General features: G+C 48.2%; 2 protein-coding genes across 4 annotated transcripts in view; one reads left to right on the forward strand and one right to left on the reverse strand.

The window, feature by feature from the left end:
- The first annotated feature begins 901 nt into the window (after positions 1-901).
- NUDC (nuclear distribution C, dynein complex regulator) lies at positions 902-17,385 on the forward strand. The gene is made up of 9 exons (XM_032972536.2): positions 902-1,060; positions 3,479-3,556; positions 6,782-6,997; positions 11,637-11,708; positions 12,308-12,436; positions 12,579-12,773; positions 14,155-14,238; positions 14,876-14,994; positions 15,792-17,385. The coding sequence occupies exons 1-9, from the start codon at positions 983-985 to the stop codon at positions 15,841-15,843; spliced, it is 1,023 nt and encodes a 340-aa protein (XP_032828427.1). The 5' UTR covers positions 902-982; the 3' UTR covers positions 15,844-17,385.
- Positions 17,386-23,312: 5,927 nt separating this feature from the next.
- LOC116952990 (uncharacterized) overlaps positions 23,313-27,663 on the reverse strand; it is a 31,620-nt gene continuing 27,269 nt past the window's right edge. For 2 of the 3 annotated variants that reach the window (XM_032972779.2, XM_032972776.2), the window contains exons 7-8: positions 26,220-26,338; positions 23,313-24,779 (exon numbers count right to left, since the gene is read on the reverse strand). In XM_032972779.2, coding sequence (XP_032828670.2) covers positions 24,477-24,779; positions 26,220-26,338 — 422 coding nt within the window. In that variant the 3' untranslated portion in view covers positions 23,313-24,476. The remainder of the gene's footprint in view (positions 24,780-26,219; positions 26,339-27,663) is intronic. The other variant, XM_032972777.2, reaches the window with a different exon arrangement.

Here is a 27,663-nt window from a genome sequence, read left to right on the forward strand (position 1 = left end):
GCCACCTGCTTTCAGGGGCGAGACCCTGGCTGGCCACCGTGCCAGGCTCATCACTGGTGGCCGAGGTTTTGGACAAACTACGTGAACCCTATCCACCTCTTTGGGACCGGACTGAACAGTTCGAACAGGGGTTGGAGGGACTTCTGAACTGAAACTCCCGACGTACTTTCTGTAACCACTTGAACGAGACATGACCTGTCAACCCATACGGTTTACCCCGTATTCTTGTACAGGGAAATTGAGTTTTCAGGTCCATGTGGCGTACAGCCGTTTCAATACGGGCAACGTTTTTTGTCTATTTGTGTTTCTCCCTTGTGATGGGACTTTGTAGGATGAACGCTGAGATTTATAAGGGCACGGGGTGACCAATAAAATCTAAATTGGTCTGTAATAAGTCGTCCATACAAAATGTCAATTGCTTTAAAGTAGCGAATTAATTTATTAATTGATGTCGATTTTGATACAGGCATGCATCGTCACCGGATCTGAGTACGTGTGCAAAATTTTAAATTGATTGGACAACAGGAAGTAGACAAAATTTTGATTACAAGATTTGACCACGACAAACATTGGAGTCGAGTTCAGTAAAACCGTTGAATAAGAGGGCACTGGGAGGGGTTAATTAATTTTAGTTGAGAAAACAACGTCACGTGCCTGACTGTTGGGCTCGTGAGAAGACGGTGCCCTCTTCCGGAAGGGGGAGATGGAGAGCTACTGAACTTTGCGATGTCTTCTGGAAGAAGAAGAAGAGGGTGGAGCAAATTAACCCCTCTGTCATTTTCTGAAAGGGGAAGCCGGCAGTGCAAATGAACCCCTGTGCCACCTTCTGTAGAATAACAGAGCACCTGAACGCCGTGCCGTCTACCGGAAGACGGGAAGGCGGTGGAGATCACCCGAACGCCGCTTCGTCTTCTGGAAGAGGAAGGAGAATGGGCGTGGTGTCTTCTTTGTGCATCCGGGGTGAAGGAAGCGCGTGGTCGTCATGGCGGCGAGCGACGAGGAGCGGTTCGATGGCATCCTACTGGCCATGGCGCAGCAGCACGAGGGCGGCGTGCAGCAGGTGAGGAGGAGGTGGTGGTGGTGGTGAGACGACGAGGGGGAAGACTAGAGATGAGGAGGTTGTCGAGTGAGAGGAGGAGGCGGCGGTGGCCACGCGCCCTGCAGCCGCGTAGTGAATTCCCCAGTGTAGATGCGCTCCGACAAGAATGCATGTCTACGGCCCTAACGCCTCACCTCGTCGTTGTCAACTTTTTTGCCCCCCGTGTTTGCGATCCACGCGCGCCGAGGCATTCGTCCGTGCTTCTGCATTACACGGCGCTACGCGTCCTGGAACGTTCGACGGTTCGCAGAGGAAAACGACGACCACAGAGATCGCGAAAGCTTCTCGATTATTCCGCGGTTCACATTCGCGAATCCGTAGTTGGTGGATTTCATAGCTTGCTCCCAAGTCGATTGTCGATCATAATTTACAATTTTTAATTCACGGTATTAACGTATTGACTTTGTAACGGTCGTGTTAACGTATACAACGTGGAATTGTACAATACGGTATCGCAATGACTTGGCCAAATGGTCACACAGTTATATTTCTGGGAGCATTGGGCTGCGCTAGTGGCCTCAACGGGAGTTGCAGCTCGCCAGACAAACCCCCTGGGGTGTTATAAATGGACTAGCTTTACCGCCCGGATTCACCACGCGTGGCCGCCTTTGTCTCTCCCCAGAAGTTAGTCGTTTTGAGGCTGAGTCGACCTAGGGGCGGGCCCAGGAGCGGGAATCGAACTCGGGTCGTCGAGTTTCGTAGCATCGGCGCGCTAACCAATACACTGCAATGCGTTAGGCTTCCACACAGACACATAAAGACATACACACAGACAGACACACACACAGACACATACACAGACATACACAGACATACACACACAGACATACACACACAGACATACACACACAGACATACACACAGACACATACACAGACACACACAGACATATACACAGACAGACGCACAGACACACACACAGACACATACACAGACGCACACAGACACACACACAGACAGACACACACACAGACACATACAGACATATACACAGACAGACGCACAGACAGACACAGACACATACACAGACACATACACACACAGACAGCGCGCTAACCACTACACTACAATGCGTTACGCTTCCACACACAGACAGCGCGCTAACCACTGCACTACAATGCGTCACGCGTCCACACACAGACAGCGTGCTCACCACTACACTACAATGCGTTACGCTTCCACACAGCGTGCTAACCACTACACTACAATGCGTTACGCTTCCACACACAGACAGCGCGCTATCCACTACACTACAATGCGTTACGCTTCCACACAGCGCGCTATCCACTACACTACAATGCGTTACGCTTCCACACAGCGCGCTAACCACTACACTGCAATGCGTTACGCTTCCACGTGCGCGGGTCACGTGACAGATTTGACGTCACAGCTCACTTGCCGTGCAAAAAAAAATGCATTATTGAGCCCCCCCCCCCCAAAGAAAAAACCCACAAAAGTGTATTTTTATAATTTTTGCATTTCAAGTTTGTTGCATGCCACAACTTTGCCTTTTATATATGGAGATTACATTATTAACTGAAACCATTTACATCAGTAACAATAAAACTGTTCGCTGGCTATGAGCTGTGGGGCGCAGATAATGCCAAGGGTGATGACGGGGAGCGGGAGAGAGACGAAGATGGAGAGAGAGAGATCACGTTATTTAAAGTGAATCAGTCAACATGGTGTATCCTTACTCTTTGGTTCTTTCGGTAAAGTCACGTAGGTAAAAAATAAATAAAATAAAACAAAATTGAAAACAACTCAATTGTGATTTAATTTAGTTTTCAATTTTGTTTAATTTAATTTTTACCTACGTGACTTTACCGAAAGAACCAAAGAGTATTTGCTGTCACGAAAACTTCAAATCTAGAATGGTGTATCCTGTATACCCCGAAGATAAGTGTTACCCATTGAAGGCTTTACTGACAATGGTTTGCACACATGTCCAATTTCTGGGACCGCTGCGTTCATCAATGATCACGTTGGGGGGTGGGGGGCACCGCGGTGTCTAGGAGATGTTGACTCCCTCGCCAGGTATACAGGAGGCCGTGGGCTCGACCCCGACTCCTGCTGCTGCTGCTGTATAGTTGGAGTTTGCGTGTCTCTCTCCCTGTGGTCGCGTGTTTTTTTTTTTAAAAATGTTCTTCGGTTTTTCCCCTCCACGTTTAGAAACGTGCGATTAGAGTATTTGGCTTGCGATAAATGTCCACGCGATAACGCCACTTCGTTGAGCGCTATCATTTGTGACAGCCCCGGTCTATATAGCTCAATGGGCCTTGCCTTGTAAGATAGCAAAAATAGTGAAGTTTTAGTAGTGATCAGTATATAATGAACGTGTCTTTTGTCAATGCCTGCTCTGTTCTACTGTTGTTGCAGATGTTGGACACCATTTTTAGTTTTTTGAGACGAAAAACTGACTTCTTTGTCGGTGGAGAGAAAGCGGCTGCTGAGAAGGTGAGAGGCAAACAACAATCCAGTGTCGTCCACACGTTTTAACAACAACACTCCAGTGTCGTCCACGCGTTTTAACAACAACAATCCAGTGTCGTCCACGCGTTTTAACAATAACAATCCATCTTCTTTGGTTCTTTCGGTAAAGTCACGTAGAATGAGAATAAAATAATAAATTGATAAAATAAAATAACACAATAATATTCTCACGACGTTTCGGCCACAACACAAGCGGCCTTCATCAGGTGAAGGGACGAGACTGTCTGGTAGGACAACTCCAGCGCTGTCCTACCAGACAGTCTCGTCCCTTCACCTGATGAAGGCCGCTTGTGTTGTGGCCGAAACGTCGTGAGAATATTATTGTGTTATTTTATTTTATCAATTTATTATTTTATTCTCATTCTACGTGACTTTACCGAAAGAACCAAAGAAGATGAATCATTGCAGTCACGAAAGCTTTAAATCGAAAAATAACAATCCAGTGTCGTCCACGCGTTTGAACAATTTTATCCAGTGTCGTCCACGAGTTTTAACAACAATCCAGTGTCGTCCACGAGTTTTAACAATTTTATCCAGTGTCGTCCACGCGTTTTTCTCCTTTGCGGGGCAGCATGACAAATGTACGCACAGCCTGTGTGCCACAAACATGTAATATTCAAAATATATCTTGATTTGAAGCTTTCGTGACTGCAGGAATCCATACTCTTTGATTCTTTCGGTAAAGTCACGTAGGTAGAAAAATTGATTTTATATTATACATACGTGACTTTACCGAAATAACCAAAGAGTATTCATAATATAGTTTTTTTGGGGGTTAGATCGTGTAAATATAAATGTGTCGTTAAACCCGCCACCACCCGACATCCAATTAGTGAGGCTTTTCACGTAAACGGAACATGACAATTAGAGGCATTGTTGAGCGCTGTGTGCGATCGCCACTACTCGTAGCCTGTAGTAACGGCCCCGTGTCAACAAGGGGGCGGAAGAGAGGCTGATTCAGATGAGTCGGGCCGTTGGGCCAAGGTAACACCCAGGGAGGATCGTGACCAGAGGTGCATACTCCCAAGAGGGGGCTGGGGGATGACGTTACACTCCAAGCCCCTCTAGAAGGTTCCAGAAGGGAGGAGTGGCTAGGGGCGGAGTAAGCCGGGACTGGGTATAAAAGCCGGACCCCTGAACGGGACCGGCAGTTGTCCACTTGAAGATTGAAGAGCTACCCTGAAGACCTGGGAGTTGGAGCCGAGGACCTTGGCTGGGTCGGGTCAGTGTAGCCTCCCTAGACCCCGATAGCCAGAGGACTCTATAGTGGCTAGTCCCCAGTGTATAGGGCACGCCATTGAGGAGGACGTACATCCCTAGGGTAGCGGGTGGAAGGGGCCGTATCCCCTTCATGTTCTGTATCGTTTATTGTTAAATAGACGTGTTGCCTCCAGAGAGAAGTCTCCCTCCGATTTGTATCCACTACACTAGTACAGCACACCGTGTGTTGGAGAGCAAATCCACAACATTGTAAATGTACACTCGCAACGAATTGGCATGTTCTGTTTACGTGACACATCTTACGTATTGGCTGTGTCGGGTGGTGGCAGGTTTAATGACATATTTACACGATCTATGCTAAAAAGCCTTGACTATGATATTGGTCGCGAAAGCCAACGTGTTAATGCAGTAATATTGATCGCTACAGGAGCGAGCTATATTCAGAAGAGCGACGAGAGAAAAAATCTTATGAAATGTTTTTCCCCATTGTCATCTATTACACCTTCAGTAGTGCTGTTTGTTGCTGTTCGCTGAGTCTTATGGGGCTTTGGCGCCTGTGCTGAGCGATTGATAACAAAGGAGAACAGATGTCACGTGTGGCTTACAGCACTGACGCCACCACTGCACTGCAGTCCCTTACTCTCACAGGCTGCACATCACATCACTGAATAAATTATGTGGTGACTAAGACGGCTCGCTTAATGACTTCACAATCCTGCGATAATTATTTTACGATTTCACTTCAAAGCTGTGCCGGGCTGTTTTTAATGATGGGTTTGTGGTGACAGTTGTGGGTGTGATTAAATGTTCCCACTTGGCCCTGGATTTATTTAATTGAGTTCACAAAAGATAAATTGGTGAATCAACACATTTGCAGGATATTAATTGGAAGAAAATGTGTGGCTGAGTTGAGTCAATTAAAGAGTTTTATTTAATCTTCGTGTGACTGATGTTATAGAGAAATAACTGTCATGTTGCATTGTTGGTTTGGTTGATCTCGATGATTGCGTCAGGAGTAGCTGGGCATCGCTGTAATGATGCTGTCTCCTTCGTATTTTTGAATGGCTCATACAGCCATTTAACTCCTGTTCAAAAGATTAATGGAGCATGCTCTACTTTAGTGGCCTCAAAACTGGAGTTGCAGTGGAGCTCAACGCGAGAGATTCATAACATTTTGAGGACTGCCTTTTGAGCACAAGCTGAATTGGCAGGCTTCAGTGTAAAATCTCCTGTACATGTTACCATACGCAATATTACATGATATGGCCGCACTCATTACACACAAAGTGCTTGCCACAAATGAACCACAATACTTTGCTGATCTCGTCAAGGAGCATGAACCATCACGCAAACTCCGGTCATCCTCGCAGTGGCTTTTGGCTAGCCATCGAACAAAGATGGTCACGGCATGGCGTGCTTTCAGATGTGCTTCTGCGGCCGACTGGAACGCTCTTCAAATTTTAGGAGTCCACTGGAGTTATGCATTTTAAAGTCTAAATTGAAAAGTAATTTCTTAACAACTGCTTTGTGTTTTGATTTAAAGCTTTCGTGACTGCAGTAATTCATATTCTTAGTTTTTTCGGTAAAGTCACGTTGAAGAGAAACAACAGAATAACAAAATATATATAAAACAATAAAAAATTCTCACGACGTTTCGACCATAACTCAAACGGTGAGTTTAACTCAAACGGTGAGTTTGAGTTATGGTCGAAACGTCGTCAGAATTTTTTATTGTTTTATATATATTTTGTTATTCTGTTGTTTCTCTTCAACGTGACTTTACCGAAAAAACTAAGAATATGAACTGCTTTGTGTGTTTAGTTTGTTGCCCTTCCCCACACCTCCGATTAGCACGGTTGGCTACGTTCGGTGCGAAAGAAGTTCAACATACGTGCAAATCTGGTGTCTCGCCCTGTTGTTAATCTCCACCGTCTCCCCGTGCTCGTGGTGGTGGATGGGGTGGCACAGCTCCTGCTCGAGTGTTTCCGGCGTCATGAGAAGGCGGCGCTGGCCGGGGAGCGTGAACGCGCGCGGGAACGCGAGGAGCGGCAGCGCCGCGACGCAGAGGAGCGCACGCGGCGGCGGCAGCAGCAGGAGCAGCTGGACGATGCGCAGGCTAAGGAGCCCCGCATACAGGAGGTGACGGACGAGGAGGCGCAGAGGATCCAGCGTGAGATCGACCAGGTGAGAGCTAGGTCGGACGCACGTGAACGCAACCACCGTCCCCCACAAAGTGGACGGTGATGCTACAACAGCATTTGTGCCACGATAGGTGTGCTTTGAGGCCCCGTGAAGTGTCGAAGGCTCACTGGCAGTAGCTTACGGCACATACCCAGGTGTTAAGAGGTCAATCGAAATGACTGGCAGATGTGCCACCAGTGCTCCTGACTGCCACCTTGCTGCTATTTAGCCACCCGATGCTCATTGTTGTGAGTGTTTCTCCGCCATCCTATTGTTGCTGGAGGGCGAATGTCTCCAGCCTTGCAAATAGCATCCTTCATGAGCCTCCTTCAGAGAGGCCGGTCTTGACACAGCGGTACCAGTCATTGTGGCAAGTCCGCCCAGCTCAACATTCTCCTGTATCACATCAGCTCATCTCTTCGGCCCATGCCACTCCCGTTTAGCCCCCTCTATCCCGTCAACTAGAAGTGGCTTGGGTATGGAGAGGGCTGCATGACCCAGCCAACCCAACTTCACCTGCCCAGAGGACCTCTCGGATGGGACTGGAGAAAGTCACATGAGCTGATCATGTGTTCTTTTATCATTAAAAACAAACCTTCAGATTTTTTAAAATGATAAATACATTTTCACAGCCTGTTTATGTCTTTGTTTTACTGTAATTACGTGACCTTAAAAAAAACCCTTTGAAACTGTGGCTCTCAAGTCTTCTCCACAGCAAACTTATTGATTTAATTTTATTTCTCTGTTGCTTTGAACTTCGACTCCTAATCTGTTATCAGCCGATTCCTGGTGGCATTTCTATGACGCGACAGCCCAACACTTAGCTAACCTTTCACCCAATTATATTATTGATTTTTAAAAAAGGTGTTCTCCGTCTCGGAGAGCAGTGTTGAATGTTGTGCATTTGGCCGTCTTTCAACGCGCTCTATACTTATAGTTGAGAGCCTGTTTGTTGCGCTGCCGTTGACAAGGACACATAGCAGTTGGGAATCCTCCAGGAGGCCCTGGTATCGTGGTGTTTATTTTACTTTCATTAACATTAGGTTAGGTCACAGTTGGTCAGTGGTCTGCCTCGTGCCCAAGGTTATGTGCTGAGTCCGGGGAAATCAGAAGCGGTCATTGTTCTTTTTCCAGAGTAGTGGAAACTCAGTGTTTCTGTGACGGGGGTCCAGTCTCTCCACGATTTAAAGAAATGACCATGAATGATGGTTGTTGTGCTGTTGGAAAGGGGCAGAGTGCCGAGTCCCATTTGAGCTAATTTAAATTGCCATGGTAGAAATTAAAAGGAAGTTATTTTGAGATGACTGGATGTTATGTATTACATCCTGTTATCGTTTTTGCCCTTTCTCATAGGCAGAAATAAGATTTAAGCATCATACTAAAAGACAGCCATGTATGTAGGCTGTTAGCTTGGGAACATGTATTTCTATGCTCATAATCCCCGATACGCTGCAAAAGTTCTAGGATCTTTGCACCAGCAACACGTACCTCCATAGCCCTTTTTTCACTGGCACGCCCCAAACTAGTGCGGGGGTCTTAAGGTACGGCTGGTTTTCCATTGGCTATTTGCCATGCCACGATCAAACCATGACAATGTTTAAAAGTAAAAAAAAAACATAAATTGGACGGCTACTTTTAGATGCATGAGAAAAGGACAAAATGCGTATTACAAAGGGAAATCGGGCAAGGTGGCAAGTTTCGCCAAAATAATTCACACCGACATTGGAGGATGTTTCCTGAAACTGGATTTAATGAAACAAAAGGCATGAATATAATTGGGCAAAATATTTCAAGCTCTTGAGTTTCTTACTCGTATAAATATTCAATAGCAATAGAACACCGCAAATTCTAGTACCCATGGTAAATGAGCGAAGCAATAGTCACGCACAATCAACCAGTTCTTTTGACAGGTGTAAATCTGTCGGAAGAACGCAAATGAAAAGCGCAGCACGATACGCATACCTCGGACCGTTTGAATGTGAACACCGGTCAAAATGATGAAATTATGAGGCAGGTAATAGCAGCACCTCGGTTTCGCATAGTTGCCTATCTACAGTGCGAAAGAAGTTCAACATACATGCACAGGTGAGAGTGCTTTCGGAAAGCAGAACCTGGTGATGAAAAGTCATTGTTTCGGAAGATGATTTGCTGCAGCATTTAGATCAAAATAAAAATTAGCATTGACGCATTTTTTTTTACAAAAAATTTATAAATGCACAAAGAAGCATGGAAATGTGAATACCTGGCATTACACTGAGAGATGTAAAACGGAACGCGCATGGATTAGAGGAAATGCACAAGTGGACTCATCGTCTTAAGAAGGGATGATGGCTAGTGCTCAAAACTGATGATGGAGTGGCAGACAAAGAAGGAAGCATGGGAATGTCATTTAATTCATAAACACTGCAATGTGGAAATCCTAAGAAGAAATCGTTTAGTTCATGATAATTCCCCTTACAGACATCACTTTGAATCCCTTTTGAAATTATATAATTATATTCTTAGCTCTTTCGGTAAAGTCACGTTGAAGGGAAATAATAAAATATATATAAACAATAAATTATCACGACGTTTCGACCATAACACAAACGGTCGTCATCAGGTTGTTTTTTTCACACCTGATGACGACCGTTTGTGTTATGGTCGAAACGTCGTGAGAATTTTAATTGTTATATATATATTTTATTATTTTATTGTTTTCCTTCAACGTGACTTTACTGAAAGAGCTAATAATATGAATTACTGCAGTCACGAAAGCTTTAAATCAAAATTTGTATAATTATAGTTCTTATTGTATTATTATATCAAAGGAATTTTTTCATGAATATGATTATTGGTATCAAGTCAATAAACTTGGTTTCATCTTGATTTTGAAGCTTTACGTGACTGCAGGGATCCATACTCTTTGGTTCTTTCGGTAAAGTCACGTGGTAGGTATAAAATACAATTAATCACGACATTTCGGGTGCAACACAAGCATCCATCATCAGGTGGGAAAGCATGGTCTGCTGCTGAGGCAGACTGTTTTAAAAGGTTTGAAATGGGTATAGCTCAAGGGTCATAAAGAAGTTGTCGGGGCTAGTGATGTTAATGTGAGAAATTAGCATGTAACTGTAAGATAGGAGGAGAGCGGCCTCCTGGACGAGGGCACGGAAGTGGCTATGTTAATGTGAGGGATTAGCATGATGTTAATGTGAGAAACTTGGTTTACTACCTTTATAAGCACGTTGGTTGCATTTTTATCCATTGTGTTTCCTCCTGGAAACAATTGGAATATCTTTCGCAAGAGGCAGTTGCTTTAACGTGCTTTTGAATGAGTTTTGAAGCCTCCGCTTTGAAATAAACACTGCGATATGAAACCATGTTTTAGTATCTTCAACTATTACAATTTGCGTTTCTGTCATACGGTGACGGGTTTATTTTTTCATTCTCTATGCCCCTATGCGTCCCCTCAACCCCGCGCTTACGTCGCTGACAGCATCATTGTCCGTCCTCTCCCGTATCCGTCGCCTCTCAGCCTTCACCTCCATCACCTACCCTGTACATCGCTTTGATCCACGTCGTTTCGATGTTCATCGTCGCACCTTTCGGGAACGCATCCCTGACAAAAAAACAAGAGCATTACTGCAATAATACCTCCGCTTAGCACGGTTGGCTATGTACAGTGTCAATGAAGTCCAACATACGTGTGTAATGTGCACTGATGCCTACTTTGTTGAGGGTGATATTGGCACGTAAAAATAAAGATTGATTGATTGACCGCCTCTTGCGTTGACGATGCCACAGCAGAAGGCTTCACTCGCTGCGCTGGAAAGGGAATTGAGGGCAATTGAACGCGTCACTCCGTATGAATGGACTACCCCTGCTAATCTAAAAAAAAACACCACACATTCAGAAGCTGGATCAGCCGTGGTGCGAAAGGATTTGCCTCCGTCGCCAAATAAAGCGCAGAGTCTTGATGCCTCATACATTGTATTGCTGCACTAACACTTTGCAAAAATGGCACTTGAGGTATCGGTGGAGATTGATACCATCCAAAATGTCAGCTTATGACCGTTTCCCTCTCTCCGCATGTCTCGATCATGACCGAATTTATCTGCTGCCCTTGACGCTCCCCGGCCAGCGCCGCCTCCTCTTGACGCCGGAAACACTCGCGCAGGAGCTTTGTCATCCCAGCCACCACCACGATCACGGGGAGACGGTGGAAATTATGAACAGGGGGGACACCAGATTTGTGTGCTTGTTGAGCTTCTTTCACACAGTCCGTGGCCAACCGTGTTAATTGGAAGTGTGGGGAAGGACGACAACAAATTAAGCACAAAAAGCAGTTCTAAAGAAAACAAAAATCTTCTTCCCCTACAATATATTTAAGGTTATGGGTCAAAATGACACTTGGTGTTGTAATGTATGGTTACGAGGCAGCCATTTGCTATTCCTAATACTAAATTAATTTCAGCCTTTTCCACAAATGTTTACATTTTGACCATGGCCGGTAAATTCCCCCTGCCCCAATAAATTTTTCAATTTCTCAACGTTTTTTTTGGGAACCTTCGGGATTTAAAATCCAGTTTTCTGGAGGAAAGAAGATTCACGCGCCCTGACATTTCCCCCCCCCCCCACCCCGCATGTGCGTGCGTCGCAGAAAAAGGAGCGGCAAAAGAATGGCCAGGAGAGTGCGGAAAAAGCCGGCGACAGAGAAGAGGCTCCAGCAAAGGTGACGATAACAAAGGGTGTTTGTTTACGCGTCGCTCGGCGGTGCTGTGTTGAGGGCTTCGCATGTCGCTCTTGACAAATAGGCTTTTTAGCGACATCGATCGAAGTATCGATGACACGTGTAAATGCACCAACGGTTTACTCGTAAATATATACACACACACACACACCGTGTGTAACGGAACAAATATTAGTCTGTAAACCTATGACGGGGAGCGATTATATCCATAGGACACAACCCTGGAAGGATGGTCATAGGCCGAGTTAAAAGTTATGGAAAATAACATGTGTTTCCGGCATGTGTGTGTATGCGGGCGGAGGTGGAGAGCAGTAGCGTAGTCGTAAGCGCATTGCGCTTACAAACCCGGTCAACAGAGTTCGATTTCCGCTCACGACCAATAACAGTGGGGAATATTTAAACATGTTATGAGTCTAATGCGGTGTGTAAACATCAGCGTCGGGGTAGCAGGCTGCCGGGAACAATGTTAGCCACACACTTCCTCGTGAGCCCGTGTCGGCCTTAATTAGGTGCTCGCTAACAAGCGCTTTCCCCAGCAGTTTGTTAAAGGCCATACGTGGGGTCATCTTTGTCTTTCGCAGGTGGAGCCAGCTCCCGATAAGGAGGACGAGGAAGAGGATGAGAAGGACAAGGGCAAGCTGAAGCCGAACGTTGGCAACGGCGCCGACCTGGCCAACTACCGCTGGACGCAGACTCTGTCGGAGGTCGATGTACGTGCGTTGGCAGCGGCACGTGCAACGGGAAAGGGGCTAATTGGCTATAAACAAACAAACAAAAATATCCCGTTCAGTTAAACGGGGGGGGGGGGGGGGGATGGCTATTAAATAACTAAAATCGGTTTCTCCGTGACAGATTGTTTTGCCACTGAAGGCGAACTTCCGGGCGAAAGGTCGTGACGTGGTGGTGGAGATCGCACGGCGCCATCTGCGCGTGGGGCTCAAGGGGCAGCCGCCCATCGTGGACGGCGAGCTGCAGGCCGACGTGAAAGTGGAGGAGAGCAGCTGGCTCCTGGAGGACGGCAGCACCGTCACCGTGCACCTGGAGAAGGTGCGTGTTGCCACCCACCACCCCCCCACCCACCACCCCCCCCACCCACCACCCCCCCACCCACCACCCCCCCACCCGGGCCGTGAGAATCGCGAGCTGCACGGCGATCGCTTCCACGGGGCGCTACGGCGGCGAGATGTTAACTCCCTTGCCTGGTATGAAGGAGGTTTGTGGGTTCCATCTCGACCCTGGCGCCTGATGTATATTTGGAGTTTGCGTGTTCTACCCATGGTTGCGTGGATTTTTCTCCGGGTCCTCCAGTTTCCCCCCGCCCCCCACGTTTAGAAACATGCGTTTATGGGAGTATTTTGCTGCTATGAATATACACGTGATAAGCTACTTTGTTTAACTCTTAGATTATTTCGGTCAAGTCACGTTGAAAGAAAAATAAATTAAATAATGTGTGACTTTACCGAAAGAACCAAAGAGTAATTTCTGCAGTCACGAAAGCTCCAAAACTACTTTAACTATCATTCATGGCTAAGTCACTTCTTAAAAACAGCTAATATAGCTTAGTGGGCCTTACCTGGTGGTAAAAAAAAAAAATTCCACCCCGGTTCAATCCTTGACCTTGAATGTCAGCGGCATTTGATGGCGATTGGGTATGAAATTCAGATGTAAAATTTCGAATTTAAGGGCAGTTTCGGATGTTTGGGTCGTTGGATCACTTACATGGATACTTGAACGTGTCTTCGTGATTACAAGCGTGACGTCCCACGTGACTCCACTATTGACGGGGGAAAGCATGGAAGTGACAAAATAGGACACGTCATTTCAGATCAATCCGAAACACAAATAATATCTTGGTGCAGCGATTTGGGCTGCGACTGGTCCCACCTGAAGACGGAAGCTTGCGTTGCCTCCGAAACGTCGTGTTTTAATTGTTTATTTTATTTTAATTCGTTTTACCTACGTGACTTTACTGAATAAAACCAAAGAGTATAATATCTGAAACGCTTTAGCTAGGCAAGGGGTCCGCAACCAAAATAATAGAGCAGCCAATATTTTCTAATTTTGGTAAAACTCAATATTTCAAGAGCCGTGTGAATGCATGAGACGCAGATTGCCGATCCCCGAGCTAGGCCCATTTTTCAGCTTCATCTAAAAATGCGGAATATCCCACGTACATATAGCGTGTTTGCCGATGTACAACATTCAGCGCGAATATCACTGGCTGGGCGCACGTGTGGTGTTGGCCAGAGCCAATCTCTCCTACCTTCCAGTTCTTACTGGGTACTCTGCAGCAGCACTTGCTCTGACATATGTATATGCAGCTCGGTTTGCACCTCTGTACGGTGCGGGGGGGGGAGCTGTGTCTTTGCTTATGTCGCACAATGTTTTCTTGTCGTGTTAATCTTCTCTTCCCCCTGCGCTGTTGCAGATCAACAAAATGGAATGGTGGAGCCGCTTAGTTGTCTCGGACCCCGAAATCAACACGCGTAAAGTTAATCCCGAAAACTCAAAGGTGCGTTGATTGTGTATTTACTGCACTGTTGTGTATCAAGATCGTGAGCATGGTCTAGTGTTACAATCCTGGTGACACATTGATTTCTACTCGTGGCTGTGTTTGTTGCCCTTTGCTACCTGGTGCCCTAATTAAAACAATGGCAGGAGCCCAACTGCACTTTGTCAAGAAGAGTAAGCTGTACAAACGGAACTTAGGAGGGATGACGTTGAATATTTCTTTTGCGGCTGGGGGACATGGCCAAGCAGTAATCTCTGGGTACACCGCTTGTTGCAGAGGTTCGTCGTTCTGGGCCGGCGCCGCACTGGTAAACACCTGCCGGCGAATTAAACATAACGCGCCATCTGCGTCGCGGTCGAAGTTAAATATCCCGTGAAGTAATTCGAAAAAGAGTGGGCCGCTGTGACAGGATCCAAATTTGATTAATGACTTGCAAGTTGTTTCATTGGGAAAAACCAACATGGTTACATCGTCCCTTACTGACGGGCTAATGCAAGTATTGGTGCCGTGTTGTTAGCATTGTGTCGCGCAAGGACAGGGTCCCCCCCCGGGATGAAATGTGGCATGAGGCGCTCGAGTTGCTGAGACATTTAAATAAACGCCCTGTGCTTAGAAATCCGTATTGTTTTATGTGCAGCTGTCCGATTTGGATGGAGAAACGCGCAGCATGGTGGAGAAAATGATGTACGACCAGCGTCAAAAAGCCATGGGCCTCCCCACTTCTGAAGATCAGAAGAAACAAGACATCTTAAAGAAGTGAGTGAAGGGGGCGCGGTTTCTCACTCGTGGGGGTCACATGACCGTCAGCTCTGACCAGTACCTCTCAGAGCCTGGGTTTAATTCTGGGAAGTTATCTGTAGTTAAACCGCAGAGTTTTATTTTGGTTCGTGTTTTTGTCCAGGAAAGCATTGCTGAATCCTCGGGAGTTCCCTGCATTGGCCAATTCTTTGAGTCATTTGTGTACGGGACAAAGCCACAATGCCCATAGAAGGCCCACTCATAAGCGAACAACAACGTATTAGATTGGCAACCTGCTTGCTGGAATTCAATATACTGACCACCTTGCAAAGTTGATAGTTAAAGCCCAATCACCAATGACGTCACAAAACTACCAATCACATCGTTCAGCTCATGTCCTCGTGAGATCTGAGGGTGAAAAATGTACATAATATCTCACATGCTTGGCATGCGGCAACCACATACTTTGGTGTTGGGACGAAGGAACTGAGAAATTGTTCTGTGGTATCATCTTCAACGGTCGTCCACTAACATAAGAGAGGCCCCTTTTGGGAAGTTACAAAAGAATGCTCCATTGTGGTATGACACTAGTCGAATGCCACAAATCATCAATAATTGGTGATTGCACAGAAAAACTTAACACGAATGTGAATATATATAAAATAAAAACACATGACGACACAGTACGCGTACAAATGTTTGTCCCGAATTAAATTTACGTGCAATTGTCCGCACCTCCTATTAGTGCGGTCGGCTTAAGTACGGTGTGCGAAATAAAGTTGAACATGCGTACGTTTTTTGTTTTTTAATTGCAGATTCATGGAGCAACACCCCGAGATGGATTTTTCAAAAGCAAAGTTCAGCTGAGCTTCGAAGCACGCGGGAGTCACAGGGAGGTCGTGAATGCAGCGAGATTCTGCTTCGAAACATTTCTTTGTGGAGCCCACACACCCCCCCTCTCAACCCTCACCAAGTTTAGATTGCTGGTTTGGACTGCGTGTTGAGCCAACTTAATTCTCTCAGGCTTGCGCCACCACGCACCGCTTGCGGGGGGCCATCTTCACATCCACCTCTTTGAAGATGGGCCCACAAGCAGTGCGCGGCAAACGCCCGCGAGAAAGGAAATACTCGACACGCAAACCCCGGTCCGGAAAAAAAAAAAAACTCGCTTGCGTTAGAAGCGGCAGCGAACATTTGCGTGCTTGCTAAATTTCACCTGGTTGTTAGACTTCTCCCTTTGAGGCTGCGCTGAATCCGTTTGTGAAGATTTCATGCTCCACACCTGCCCTAATAAAAAAAGGATAGTTTTCATAATCGTGTCAATCTATTGCTGGTGCCTCAACGCTCCAGTATGGACAAATATATAAAACTCCAGGTTTGGGTTTTTTCATCTTTGCCTAGATTCCATACAGCTCCCTGGGAGAACCGCTCTGGCCCTTATACCGCTTATTTAAGAGGTTGCCTTTGCATTTTGTTTCATCGATGAGAACAAACCTTGTTTTTCTTGTTTGTCCTTCCCCGCACCTCCCGGTTATCATGGTTGGCTACGTACGGTATGAAAGAAGTTCAGCATACATACATTCCCCCTTCTCAAACTGTGAGCCCTTCAGAATGGACGAGTTTTAAGTTTAGTCTTTATTTGTTACTCGGATGGTCAAGGTTTGATTCGGATCCATTGTTGACACTCAACCGCCTTGTGAGGTTAAGCCAGAACATCTGGTTGATTTCGCGCTCGAATAATCCCAGACTGCCATGTCCGGAGGAGGCACTCTTGAGGAACAGCAGTGCAGCCATGGCACGGTGAAATTTCGATTCGCACGGTTGGCTACGTCCGGTGCGAAAGAAGTTCAACGTAATATACATTGGTGACGAAGTCGGGACAGCTCGATGCATCGTTGACAAGGCACGTGGAAAGCCACTTGCGATGCTTAGTGTTGGACACGAGCAGGGTCCAGGTCGGAGCAATGGAGCGCAAACTGGCAAGGGTGCAAGCGTTGTAGATGCATAGCGTTGGTTCGAGGCCAAGTCTGAAGGCAGGGGGAGGACTGGTCTCTCTCGCTTGTGATTGATCTGCTTTGCAGTGCCTTAAATACTGCACAGTTTGAACAAAGCCGATAATCCCCAAACTATAGTCCACAATGTTCTGGCCTCCCCATCTGTTCAAAAAGAAAAGGCCATTTGCCCAACGTGTTTGCTGTATTTTTTCAGAAGGCAGTGGGACAAAGGTGGTCCGGTTTTTTGTGTTTATTAACATGGAGGCAAGATGATACTAGCGCTGCACCGAGTATGCACACCGGAAACATTCTGACGTTATAACACTGTGCACATGACGCATGTTAAAGCAAACAGTGTAATTTAATGCACAATGTCTCGGCCTCGAATAAAACTTAAGCTTCGCAACTCTCCAAAGTTAGCGCCTCGCCACGAATGAAGTGTTGGGTGGGTGCTCATTTGAGCCAGTGAAGGAACTTACACGTTCCTTTGGCAGGGGTCTGTATGTGCCATGGCTGGTGTGTTCACCCTGTCCAGCGGGAATGCTCAGAGCAGCGTCCAATTGGTGCGCCGAGTTGGCATGCGATTTTGTGTATGGAGAAAACATTTGGCAGTCAATCGCCAAGTGTTGGTCCCGTTCATGAACTCGGGTCTTCCTGCTACTGCTGCTTTTGGGCACAATGGAATTCTGACTCCGTTTGTTCCCCTTGGACTGAATTGCAGCTGCCATGGTACATTGAACGCCACTTCAGTGCAAGCAGCGGTTTAGATGAAACGCCTTAATCACCAATTTCATCTTCGGCCATTGGCGTTCATGCATCGAGATATTTAAATGTGCACCCATTTTGGATTTCCTTTTAAAAGGATGAAAAGAGGACATGGACTCGGATAACGAGTGTTTGATAGCTCTGGCCCTTTGGGATACGTGGCTTACTATTCCTCGCCAGCCACTGAAGCCAAGGCTTGACAGTAACATGAGTACCCCTTGTTAGCATTAAATGGTAGCAAATGAAGATAAACTTAAATGTTAAATGCAGGACCACGCAACACAGCCTCAAGTTTGTTTTCCGCTGTGATTGTCACCAAGTTTAGTCTTAAATTGTTTGTTTTTTTGTTAAATAAACTTGATAAAGGACACATTTTCAACTTTACAATCGAGTTAAATGTAAATCTTAACATTTTATTACAAATCGGGAATGCTCTCGTGGTGTAATAACGGTCAGCGCACTGGACATTGTGATCCAGGGTCGCCGGTTCAATCTTTCCGACGCTGCACTTGAAACAATGGTGCCAAGTTTCTCAAATTCCCACGCCACCTGTCCACCCAACAGTGCAATGGGCGTACGCTGCAGTCGTTCGGTAGGTGGCGTGTGCTGGTGGACGGGGGGTGGAACATTGAATCTAGATTTGAAGTTTTCGTGACTGCAAGGATCCACACTCTTTGGTTCTTTCGGTATAGTCGCGTGGGTATTTGATTTATTTAATTTATTTTATTTTATACCTTCGTGACTTTACCGAAAGAACCAAAGAGTACGGCGGTACATTGTTAGGTGAATCCCACCTCTTGCAAGATGTCTGGCCCGCGTGGAAGAACAGCCGTTCCCTCGGGTACGGCGAATTGGGGCGACCGGCCCGGGCCCTGCACTTTAAGGGACGCCGCGCTTCGACGTCACAGTGTGCGTCAGATGTAATACCGGTTTAGTTTCAAGGGATCGGGCCCGGCGGAGCACAGTGGGATTTGCGCCGCACCCTGCCCCCCCCCCCGCCCCCCCCCCCCCCAAGGACGGCCCTGTGAAAGAGTAGACCAAATATCTTTACTGTACAGCTCTCAACAAGACCCCCCCCCCGCCCGCCCTTGCGGAGGGCCGTTTCTGCCAGTAGCGGTGCGTTACAAAATGACGTCCCAGCGAGGTGACGAACTCGTTCTCTCCCCCCCCCCCGCCGCCGACTCGGCTGCTGGTCGATCGAAATCGACGTTGCCACGGCGAGAAACGAGCGTGGAAGAGACGACTGTTGCAGTCTTCGTTTTAGTCCGATCGGCCGCCGACGCAGCAAGGCGCCACGTTGCTGCGCGCGGGGACATCACGTTTTGAGGTCCCGTCATTTTGGCCGGAATGGTAAAGTCCACGGAGCTATTTGCTATATTTCAGAGGCAACCAGGCCGCACGTGGTGGCTCATCGAAGTGAATGATATCGTCGTGTGGTCAGAATCAGAATCTTTACTTATCCTGGAGAAATCCGATGGCGCTATGAGGCACATTTTCACTGATATTTAGTGGTAATTAACAAGCCAAAATCTCAATCAAAGTTTCTAAAATGTCGGGGGGGGGGGGGGTGGGAAACTGGAGGCACCCAGGACAAATATTCACGCGAGCACCGCGGGGAGAGAGAACACGCCAACTCCAAACATTAAACGGGCATCGCCGGACTCCGGGATCGAACTCACAGACCCCTCCTGCGTATCAAGCTAGTGAGATGACATCTCGCCATCAAGTTGCACAGGCGCATGTCCTAGCTTTCGCAGGTCACACTCGTTAAGGGTGCTTCGTCTTTATTTTGTAGATAGGGTTTACACTGGGTAGCGGCGGGGTTTATTTTATATATATATTTTTACACAGCGAATGGAAAAGTATCGAGAAATAATGACACCCAAGCACAGACTCGCGCAAGCCGTTGCTTATAACACGATGCTGCGATTGGCACGGTTGGCTACGTAGGGCGCGAAAGAAGTTCAACATTTACACACGATCCAACTTACGCACGATCCAACTTACGCACGATTCAACTTACGCACGATCCAACTTACGCACGCGTTGAAACGATGTTGCCTCGGCCATCGCGAGCCACCGAGGCTGTTTGGGGGCCGCCCATAAATGACGTCACGCACCTAGGGGTCAGACATGTGACGATGTGTGACGAGGGAGGAGGGGGGGTTGAGAAATGTGACGTCGCATAAAAATGCGCAACTTTAAATAAATATAGAATTGTTATAACACTCCTACAACATCAGAGTGCAGCGCCACATTAAATACGCACTCCAATGACAATAGTTTAAAGAGATGTGAAGCATGTGTTATTTTCAAAATGGAAATATGGTTTGGGGGGGGGGGGCAGAGCTTTGTGACGTCATATTCATGGGGGGTCTGACTTTTTGTGACGCCGTGTAACGAGGAGGGCGGGGGGGGGTCAAAAATCGTCCAAAATCGCGTGACGTCCTTTATAGACGGCCCCTTGGACATTTGTCGATTTCACGCCACCCCTTTAGGTTAGACGTTCTTGAGGTCAGTGTGGGGAGCCCCTTCTAGCCCATAACTTTTCACACGAGCCACCACCGCCACAATCCACCAGATGGCTCCAAGCACGCCACCTCGACCACTTCTCGCTCCGCCAGTCACCACCAGCAACTCACCACCAGTTCACAACGTCCACCTGGGAGATAGCTATGCACTTTGAAATCCAAAAGTTGATAACTCGCTTCTTCAGAACTGCTTTGTGCGTTTAGTTTGTTGTCCTCCTCCACCTCCGACTAGCACGCTTGAGCTACGTACGGTGCGAGAGAAGTTCAACATCCAACAGTAGTCCAGTTCATCGCAGCGATGATACACTCCCGTTGCTCGGTTATCTGGCTTGACCTATCTGAAAAATGCGAAACTGTAGTTGTTCTGCCATATACTCCTTCACCGTGTCACGCCAATCCACAGCGAAATGGAGGTTTTTGTGTGTTGCAAGTTGGGCAGCGTCCTCCTGCACCGGCTTCCTGCTTGCCAGAGGGCAGCGCTAGAGGGGGGTTAGTTAGCCTTCTGCTCCTTAACCTCTGCCCTGCCCCGCTCTTGCCCTTGACCATAGGTAGACTGTGGCCCAGACGGCCACTGTAATTCACACTGTTTGGAGTCCCTCTATCACTTTTCAAGGACCCTGGTGTTACGGAATATTGAACGTGTGACACGGTGGAGTGTGGGGAGTTTCCAGCGTAAACCTAGGCAGTTCACAGTGTTAAGTTGACTCTGCTCACCTTAAGTTAAAACTGCTGTCACTGCCTGCTGCTGTTGTGACTGCTGGTGGAACTAGCCTCCACCGTGGGTAGTTAAAAGTGTCTTCAACTCCTCTGCTTTGTCAGTGTTCTGAGCTCTTTTTTTAATAAGAGCTGTTCGCCATCCCTAGGCAATGGGAGAGCAGCTCCACACTCAGCCATGACACCCACCTGTTTGCCTCAACACCTAATTACTCCAATTCAGAACTCCGCGCACGGGTTCCAGACAATCGGCTTCTTAATTGTAAAATGATGCAAAAATTAGCCAATAGTCAACAAGTGAATTAATCGCCTGCTGGTGGACCGGCGGCATTCGCTCCTCCACACGTGCAAGTTAGGCCAATCACAGCTCGGTCACACCTAATTGGCTACCACGCACGTGCCTCGAACCAATGGGTGGTCCGGCCGCGATGCACGTGATCAGTGTCGGCATGGTTAAAAAACACGTGTCCAGGCCTTTGAATAGTGACAGCACCAACCACCTCACAGAGATGTTCATCACATGCCTCAAACACGGGTTTGTTGTGTGGATTGTAGTTAAAACAAAAAATACCTGTAAATGTGCATTGCGTCTAAGATCACTCTTAACTCCCTAAAGTCAAACTCAAGCTTCCTATTGTGAATTGCAGAGGCCCACTGAGCTCTGTAGTTATTTTTCAGAAGCGACCTGGCCACACATTATAGCTCAACGAAGTGGCTTATCGTGTGGAGATTTATAGCAACCAAATACTCTAAATGCACGTTTCTTAATGTGAAGGGAAAAACCGGACAAAAATCCACGCGACCACGGGGAAAACATGCAAACTCCAAAGACACAGGGTCAGGATCGGGATCGAACCCACGACCTCCTTACACACAATGGCGGAGCCAGGATTTTCAGGTAGGGGGGCAACCCCTCCAGCAATGAAAAATGATAGAGGAGTTGTTAGTAAGTAAGGACTTGTCCCTTGCTTTTTATTCGACGCGTGTGTGCGGCGTTATATTTATTGCACAGCGTGAAACCTCTGGTACAGCATTCTGTCTAAAGACTATTGAGAAAATATAACAAGTTAAAAAGTTACACGAAACGATCACAGTGGCACTCTCCTCATTAAAACATTTTGCAAGCAGGCCAAGAGCGCTACACTTGCTTCTGTGAGCCCCTGTGAGCAAACTCCATGTCCCTTGAGTTTTTAAGATCAAGATTACGTCACCACGGCCAAAGCCGTTGATGTCACCACGATTTGGCAACCAAGACAAAGATCCCCCGTACAGCCTTCCCAGATTTTTGGGGCAAGTGCCGTTAGCGGCAGCAGCACCTCTGAAGGCTGACACGACACATGAAGGGGTGGGTGGCCAGCACCACGCCCGGCCGCCTTTATCTCCCCAGTGACGATGATTACGCATCACACCAGGTACTCATTTGAGGCTGAGTCAGATACTCGTCACTTGAGGTACACGTACACACGTGCACGTTCTCAGGCAAACGGACATAAGTTCTGATATCACGTTCTGTGACAATGTGAAAAGCTTCCACGTGGCTTCCACGTGGCCAGAATTCTCAGGGCCGACCTCGCTTCCAAGGTGCTGCCGTAAATTCCCTCCGTCAGATTTGGGCCCATAAAGGGCCCCCCCCCCCCCCCCCGTACGTACGCCAAAGAACACGCTACGCTGAACAACTGTCGTTTTAGGTTCGTATTTTGCCGTAACTTGTATTTCGTATTGCAAAAACAATGTGGTTTGACCTTTAAGAAAAATCGCGAGCGTTTCTGGGGAAGCTCTCTTGCTCGGAGGTGTTTCTGAGAAGGAAGCCGCCCAGCCCGCTTGCCGCGTGGTGTTACAACCACAGCCCGAGTGACATGGCGTCACGTCCACAAGCCACGGACGTGGTGCTTTACACCGGAGGAATACACCAATTGGAAGGGGGGGGGGGAAATTATTCCACCTAAAACAAATTGCAACATGTCCACTCCTTCACCGTGTCACTGGGGCATTTCAAAAGAAAATTAAGGATTTCATATTTGACTTTAGCTCTCCTGATCTTGAGCGGGCTGCGTATCTTCGAGGACGGGGTTTTTATATATATGTTTTAATTGTAATAATTTTTCTTCTTTGGTTCTTTCGGTAAAGTCACGTAGAATGAGAATAAAATAATAATAAATTGATAAAATGAAATAACACAATATTCTCACGACGTTTCGGCCACAACACAAGCGGCCTTCATCAGGTAAAGGGACGACACTGTCTGGTAGGACAGCACTCCAGCGCTGTCCTACCAGACTGTCTGGTAGGACAGCACTCCAGCGCTGTCCTACCAGACAGTCTCGTCCCTTCACCTGATGAAGGCCGCTTGTGTTGTGGCCAAAACGTCGTGAGAATATTATTGTGTTATTTCATTTGATCAATTTATTATTTTATTCTCATTCTACGTGACTTTACCGAAAGAACCAAAGAAGATGAATCATTGCAGTCACGAAAGCTTTAAATCTAAATGTAATAATTGTATCAACAATAATGACTAAACGGCGTTTGGCCAAAATCACTGTCAATTTTTTTCAGTGAACGTCGGCTGGACTCTGGGGAACAAGAGTTCTTAATTGAGGAGTTTGGTTTCTGTCACAGCCAGGGGCGGAGCCAGGATTTTGACTTTGGGGTGGCTGACTTCAATATTCTGAGATATCCAGTGTATGTTTTCCAATGGGCGCCACAAATGTATAAAACTAATTTTATTGGATTTGAACGCAGAGTTTATTATTAGGTCGGAGCCGCTGATGTGGCTAATAAGTTCGATAAGTTTGAAAGGCTGCCGCTCAAGCAGCCTGCAGGGCAGCACAAGGTGGCAGCCTGCAGGGCAGCACAAGGTGGCAGCCTGCAGCATTTTGCAGCAGCCAGATATCCGGTTATCCTGATTACCGACTTTCCCAAAATTTCAGGGGGGGCTAAGCCCCCCCCACCCCCCCCCCCCCCCCCCCCGTGTTCCGCCCCTGGTCACAGCTGACTATTCATGTCCGGGGAGTGGCTTTCCTGTTTATCCCGTTGTCATCTTCGAAACCGACGGTTGACGTCTAATGACACCCCCCCCCCCCATCCATTGCGATCTTCAATGTCTCCCGCGGAGAGTCCCGTTACAACTTCTCGCACTGTCCCACCAACAGATCCGCTTCCTTCATTTTCCCTCTTGTTTAACTGTGCGCAATCATAGCCGTCGTCACACCAGTCACTCCTCCTGCCCTGCAACCACTCTCATCCTCATTATCGTCACGGCGCCCTAGCCGTAACTCCTTCCAATCCTTCTGCGAATAACGGCAGGGGCCTCTTGACAAAACGCTCACAAATCGCCCGTAGGATTCCGTGGGGGCCCTCGACTCATATTAAAACATTCGATGACCTCCCCCTACCCTCCCCCCCCCCCCCACCCGCCAACCCTGACCCTTCGGGCGATGCGTCGGTCGGCGCAGCCCGGCTGCCACCGGCGGGTGCCGTCACGGCACCCGCCGTCTCAGCCGAACGAGATGCGGAGGTCGTGCGAGCCGAGCTCGCCGCTGAACGTGGAGAAGTGGCCGCCCGGGCCACCGCTCCGGCACGATGCTCCCTCCCCGTCGCCTCGGGCGTCGGCGTCGCCGTTGGCGTTGACGGCGGCGGCGGCGTCGCGGTCCCACGAGGTGAATTGCTGCAGGTACTCGGTGGCGGAGCGGCAGCGCTGCAGCATGGCGAGCGTGGGCTGGTCATACAACTCCAGCGTGGATGCGGAGCCCGTGGGGCCCGCGGCCAGCGCGGGGAGGCTCGGCAGCGAGACGCTGCGCTGCACGACAGACGCGCGGGCGGGCGGGCGGGCGGGAACGGCGGCGAGTTGTTAGAAAACAGCTGGAGTTGTGCACTTTCACATCTATATTGAAAACTCATTTCTTTCGAACTGTGTTTTTTGTGTTTAGTTTGGTGTCTTTCCCCTGCAACTCCGATAAGCACCCTTGGGCTAGGTACGGTGCAAAATAAGTTCAACATACATACATACAACATACGTCACGCCTGTGCCAAGCCATATGCCCTTTGAGGCCACGGGTCTGTCCCGTGGCAGGAGGTCATGAGACAGACCCAGATGCACCACCTGTGCCCCCCCTACTGTGCCAACTTGCTGTGTTTTATCCACCCGGCGCTCCGCTCGTTGTTGTGAGCGTCGCTCCTCTGCCCTCCGTTGTTTCTGGAGGGCGACTACCTCCAACTGCCCAGTAGCGTCCTTCACGAATCTCTTCCACAGAGGCCGATCTTGACACTGCTGGTACCAGTCATCGGCAAGTCCACTCAGCTCCACGTCCTATTGAACTACATCACTCCAACTCTTCTCTAGCCCGTACCGCACCCCTTTTAGCCCCTTCTATCTGGCCGAACAAAAGCTGTTTAGGCATGCGGTAGCTGGGAATGTGGGTTACATGATCCAAGCCAACGCAGCCTCGCCTGCTGGAGGAGTTCACCGATGGGACTTTGTCCAGATCTTTCAAGAATTTGTGAGCTCCTCACACAATCCAGCCTGGTTAAACCCAGGATGGATTGTAGGCAGGCCAGCCTAAATGTTTCTAACCGGCGAAGATGCTCCATTAGGGGGGTCCACGTTTCGCAAGCGTAGAGAAGGGAGGGCATGACTGTTGCCGAGAAGACTCAAAGCTTCGTTTGGAGCAACAGACCAGGTAGCTTCTACACAGCATCGCGCAGCCGATGAAAAGATAATGCCGCTTGACCGATTCCGAGTGAGACCTCTGCTCGACTCAGCGTCGACCTAGGCGCCGGGCGTGGTGTTGTGCCGGCCTTCATAGGTGCTTCTCGCTAACCGCACTTGCCCCAAAAGTATGTGAAGGCTATATGGGGGATCTTTGTCTTTGTGCGTCTTTGTAATGGTGGGGCGCGGTAGTGCAATGGGCAAGTGCACAGTACTGACAAACGAGGCGACCTGAATTCGATTCCCGCTCATGGCAAACATCGATGATGAATACCTGAACCGGTCCTGGTCCTCGCCTAGGTCGACTCAGCCTTAAAGGAGTAATCTGGTGCAGTGTGTAAACATCAGTACTGGGGAGACAAAGGCTGTCCGGGGCGTGGTGTAGGCCGCCCACACCCTCGTGTGCCGTGCCGGTCTTCATAGGTGCTCACTAACAGCACTTGCCTTAACTGTCTCTTAAAGGCTACACGGGGGATCTTTGTTTTTACGTGTGTCTTGTGTGTGAGTGCTAGCAGTCAGTGCTGCTCCCACCTGCAGCATCTTGCTGATGCTGTCGGACTTGAGCCTCTGGCTTTCTGTGAGCGACAATGATAAGGGGAAATCTCCCATCGCGTCCTCCTCATTCCTGCAGTGAGAATCCACGCGTCCATCTGTGCAGCCACACACCATCGCAGAGGGAATGGGGAAGAGTCACTTGGGCATTGGGAAAATCCACGCAGAACTGCTCTTTGTGTTCAGTTTGTTGTCCTTCCCCTGCATCTCCGATTAGCACGGTTGGCTACTACAGTGAGAAAGAAGTTCAACGTGCATACATACGTTCCCTGCCAGACATCTATGTATCTGCTGCTGCCATGAAAGTGGATATATTTGTGAGGAGCCACGGTGCCGAGATGTTAACTACCTCGCCTGGTATGCAGGTCGTGGGTTCGATCCCTACCCTGACACCTGCTGTATATTTGGAGTTTGCGTGTCTCTCTCCCCATAAGTCGTGTGGATTTTTCTCCGAGTCCTCCGGTATTCCCTTCAACATTTATAAATATGCGTTTAGAGTATTTGGCTGCTATAACTCTCCACGCGATGAGCCACTTTGCTGAGCTGTCATTTGTGGCCATGTCGCTGCTGTAAAGGAGCTACATGGCTCAGTGGAGCCTACCTGGTAAAATAAAAAAATGTAAATAGTTTTTTGAAACACAACTCATGTAAACAACAAACACGAACAATGAATGGGATCTGAGCCAACTCACTTCTTCTGCCTCAATCTGGGTAGCGACTCGTGACAGGAGGAAAGAGTTACGTTGGATGGAAATGGGAGTAACCTCACAACTAGTTCTGTGACGCCGATAGCTGCTCGGCGTTCAGGAAAGACGCTACTCAACCTCGTAGCATGATCAACAACACAAGTGGGACGCAACTGGTGACACAAGTACAAGGGAGAGAGGTAACCTCGATGAGGCGGGGTCAATGGGCTCGATAAACAAACCGAGGAGGATCGAGCGCGGGAGTTACTATAAAGCGAGGCCTAGCATCGAGGTAGACCCTGCGCCTCGCCTAGTTTATCAACTTGGTCGACTGCCTCCCCCCGCCCACCTCGGCTGAAGCTACGCAGGGCTGTCAGCGTCGTGGATTATTTTGTTTCGACGTGTCCAGGCCGTACGCGTAGAGCGACCGCACAAGGTCGTCGGTGTCGAGGATTGCATCTTTTTGTTGTTGTTGTGGTAAACATGCAAAGCCCGGTACAACGCGCCGATCGTTGCACTGTAGGCGGGCAGAAAAACTACGGACGGGGTGGGGGGGGAGGACTTCGGGCACTTTAGGGATGCAAGACCTCGACACAACCCAACCTGTGCGATCCGTTGGGCGGTGGGGGGAAGGCTTCGGTATATTGGGGGGGGGGGGGGGGGGGTGGTGGGAGAAGAGGGGGCGGGGAAGAGGTAATCAACATTCTAAGACCGGGGGCAGAGGAAGGGGGGGTGGG

The sequence above is a fragment of the Petromyzon marinus genome, chromosome 49, assembly GCF_048934315.1.
Source record: "Petromyzon marinus isolate PM22_M1 ecotype Great Lakes invasive population chromosome 49, UKy_Petmar_22M1.pri1.0, whole genome shotgun sequence".
Lineage (NCBI taxonomy): Eukaryota > Metazoa > Chordata > Hyperoartia > Petromyzontiformes > Petromyzontidae > Petromyzon > Petromyzon marinus.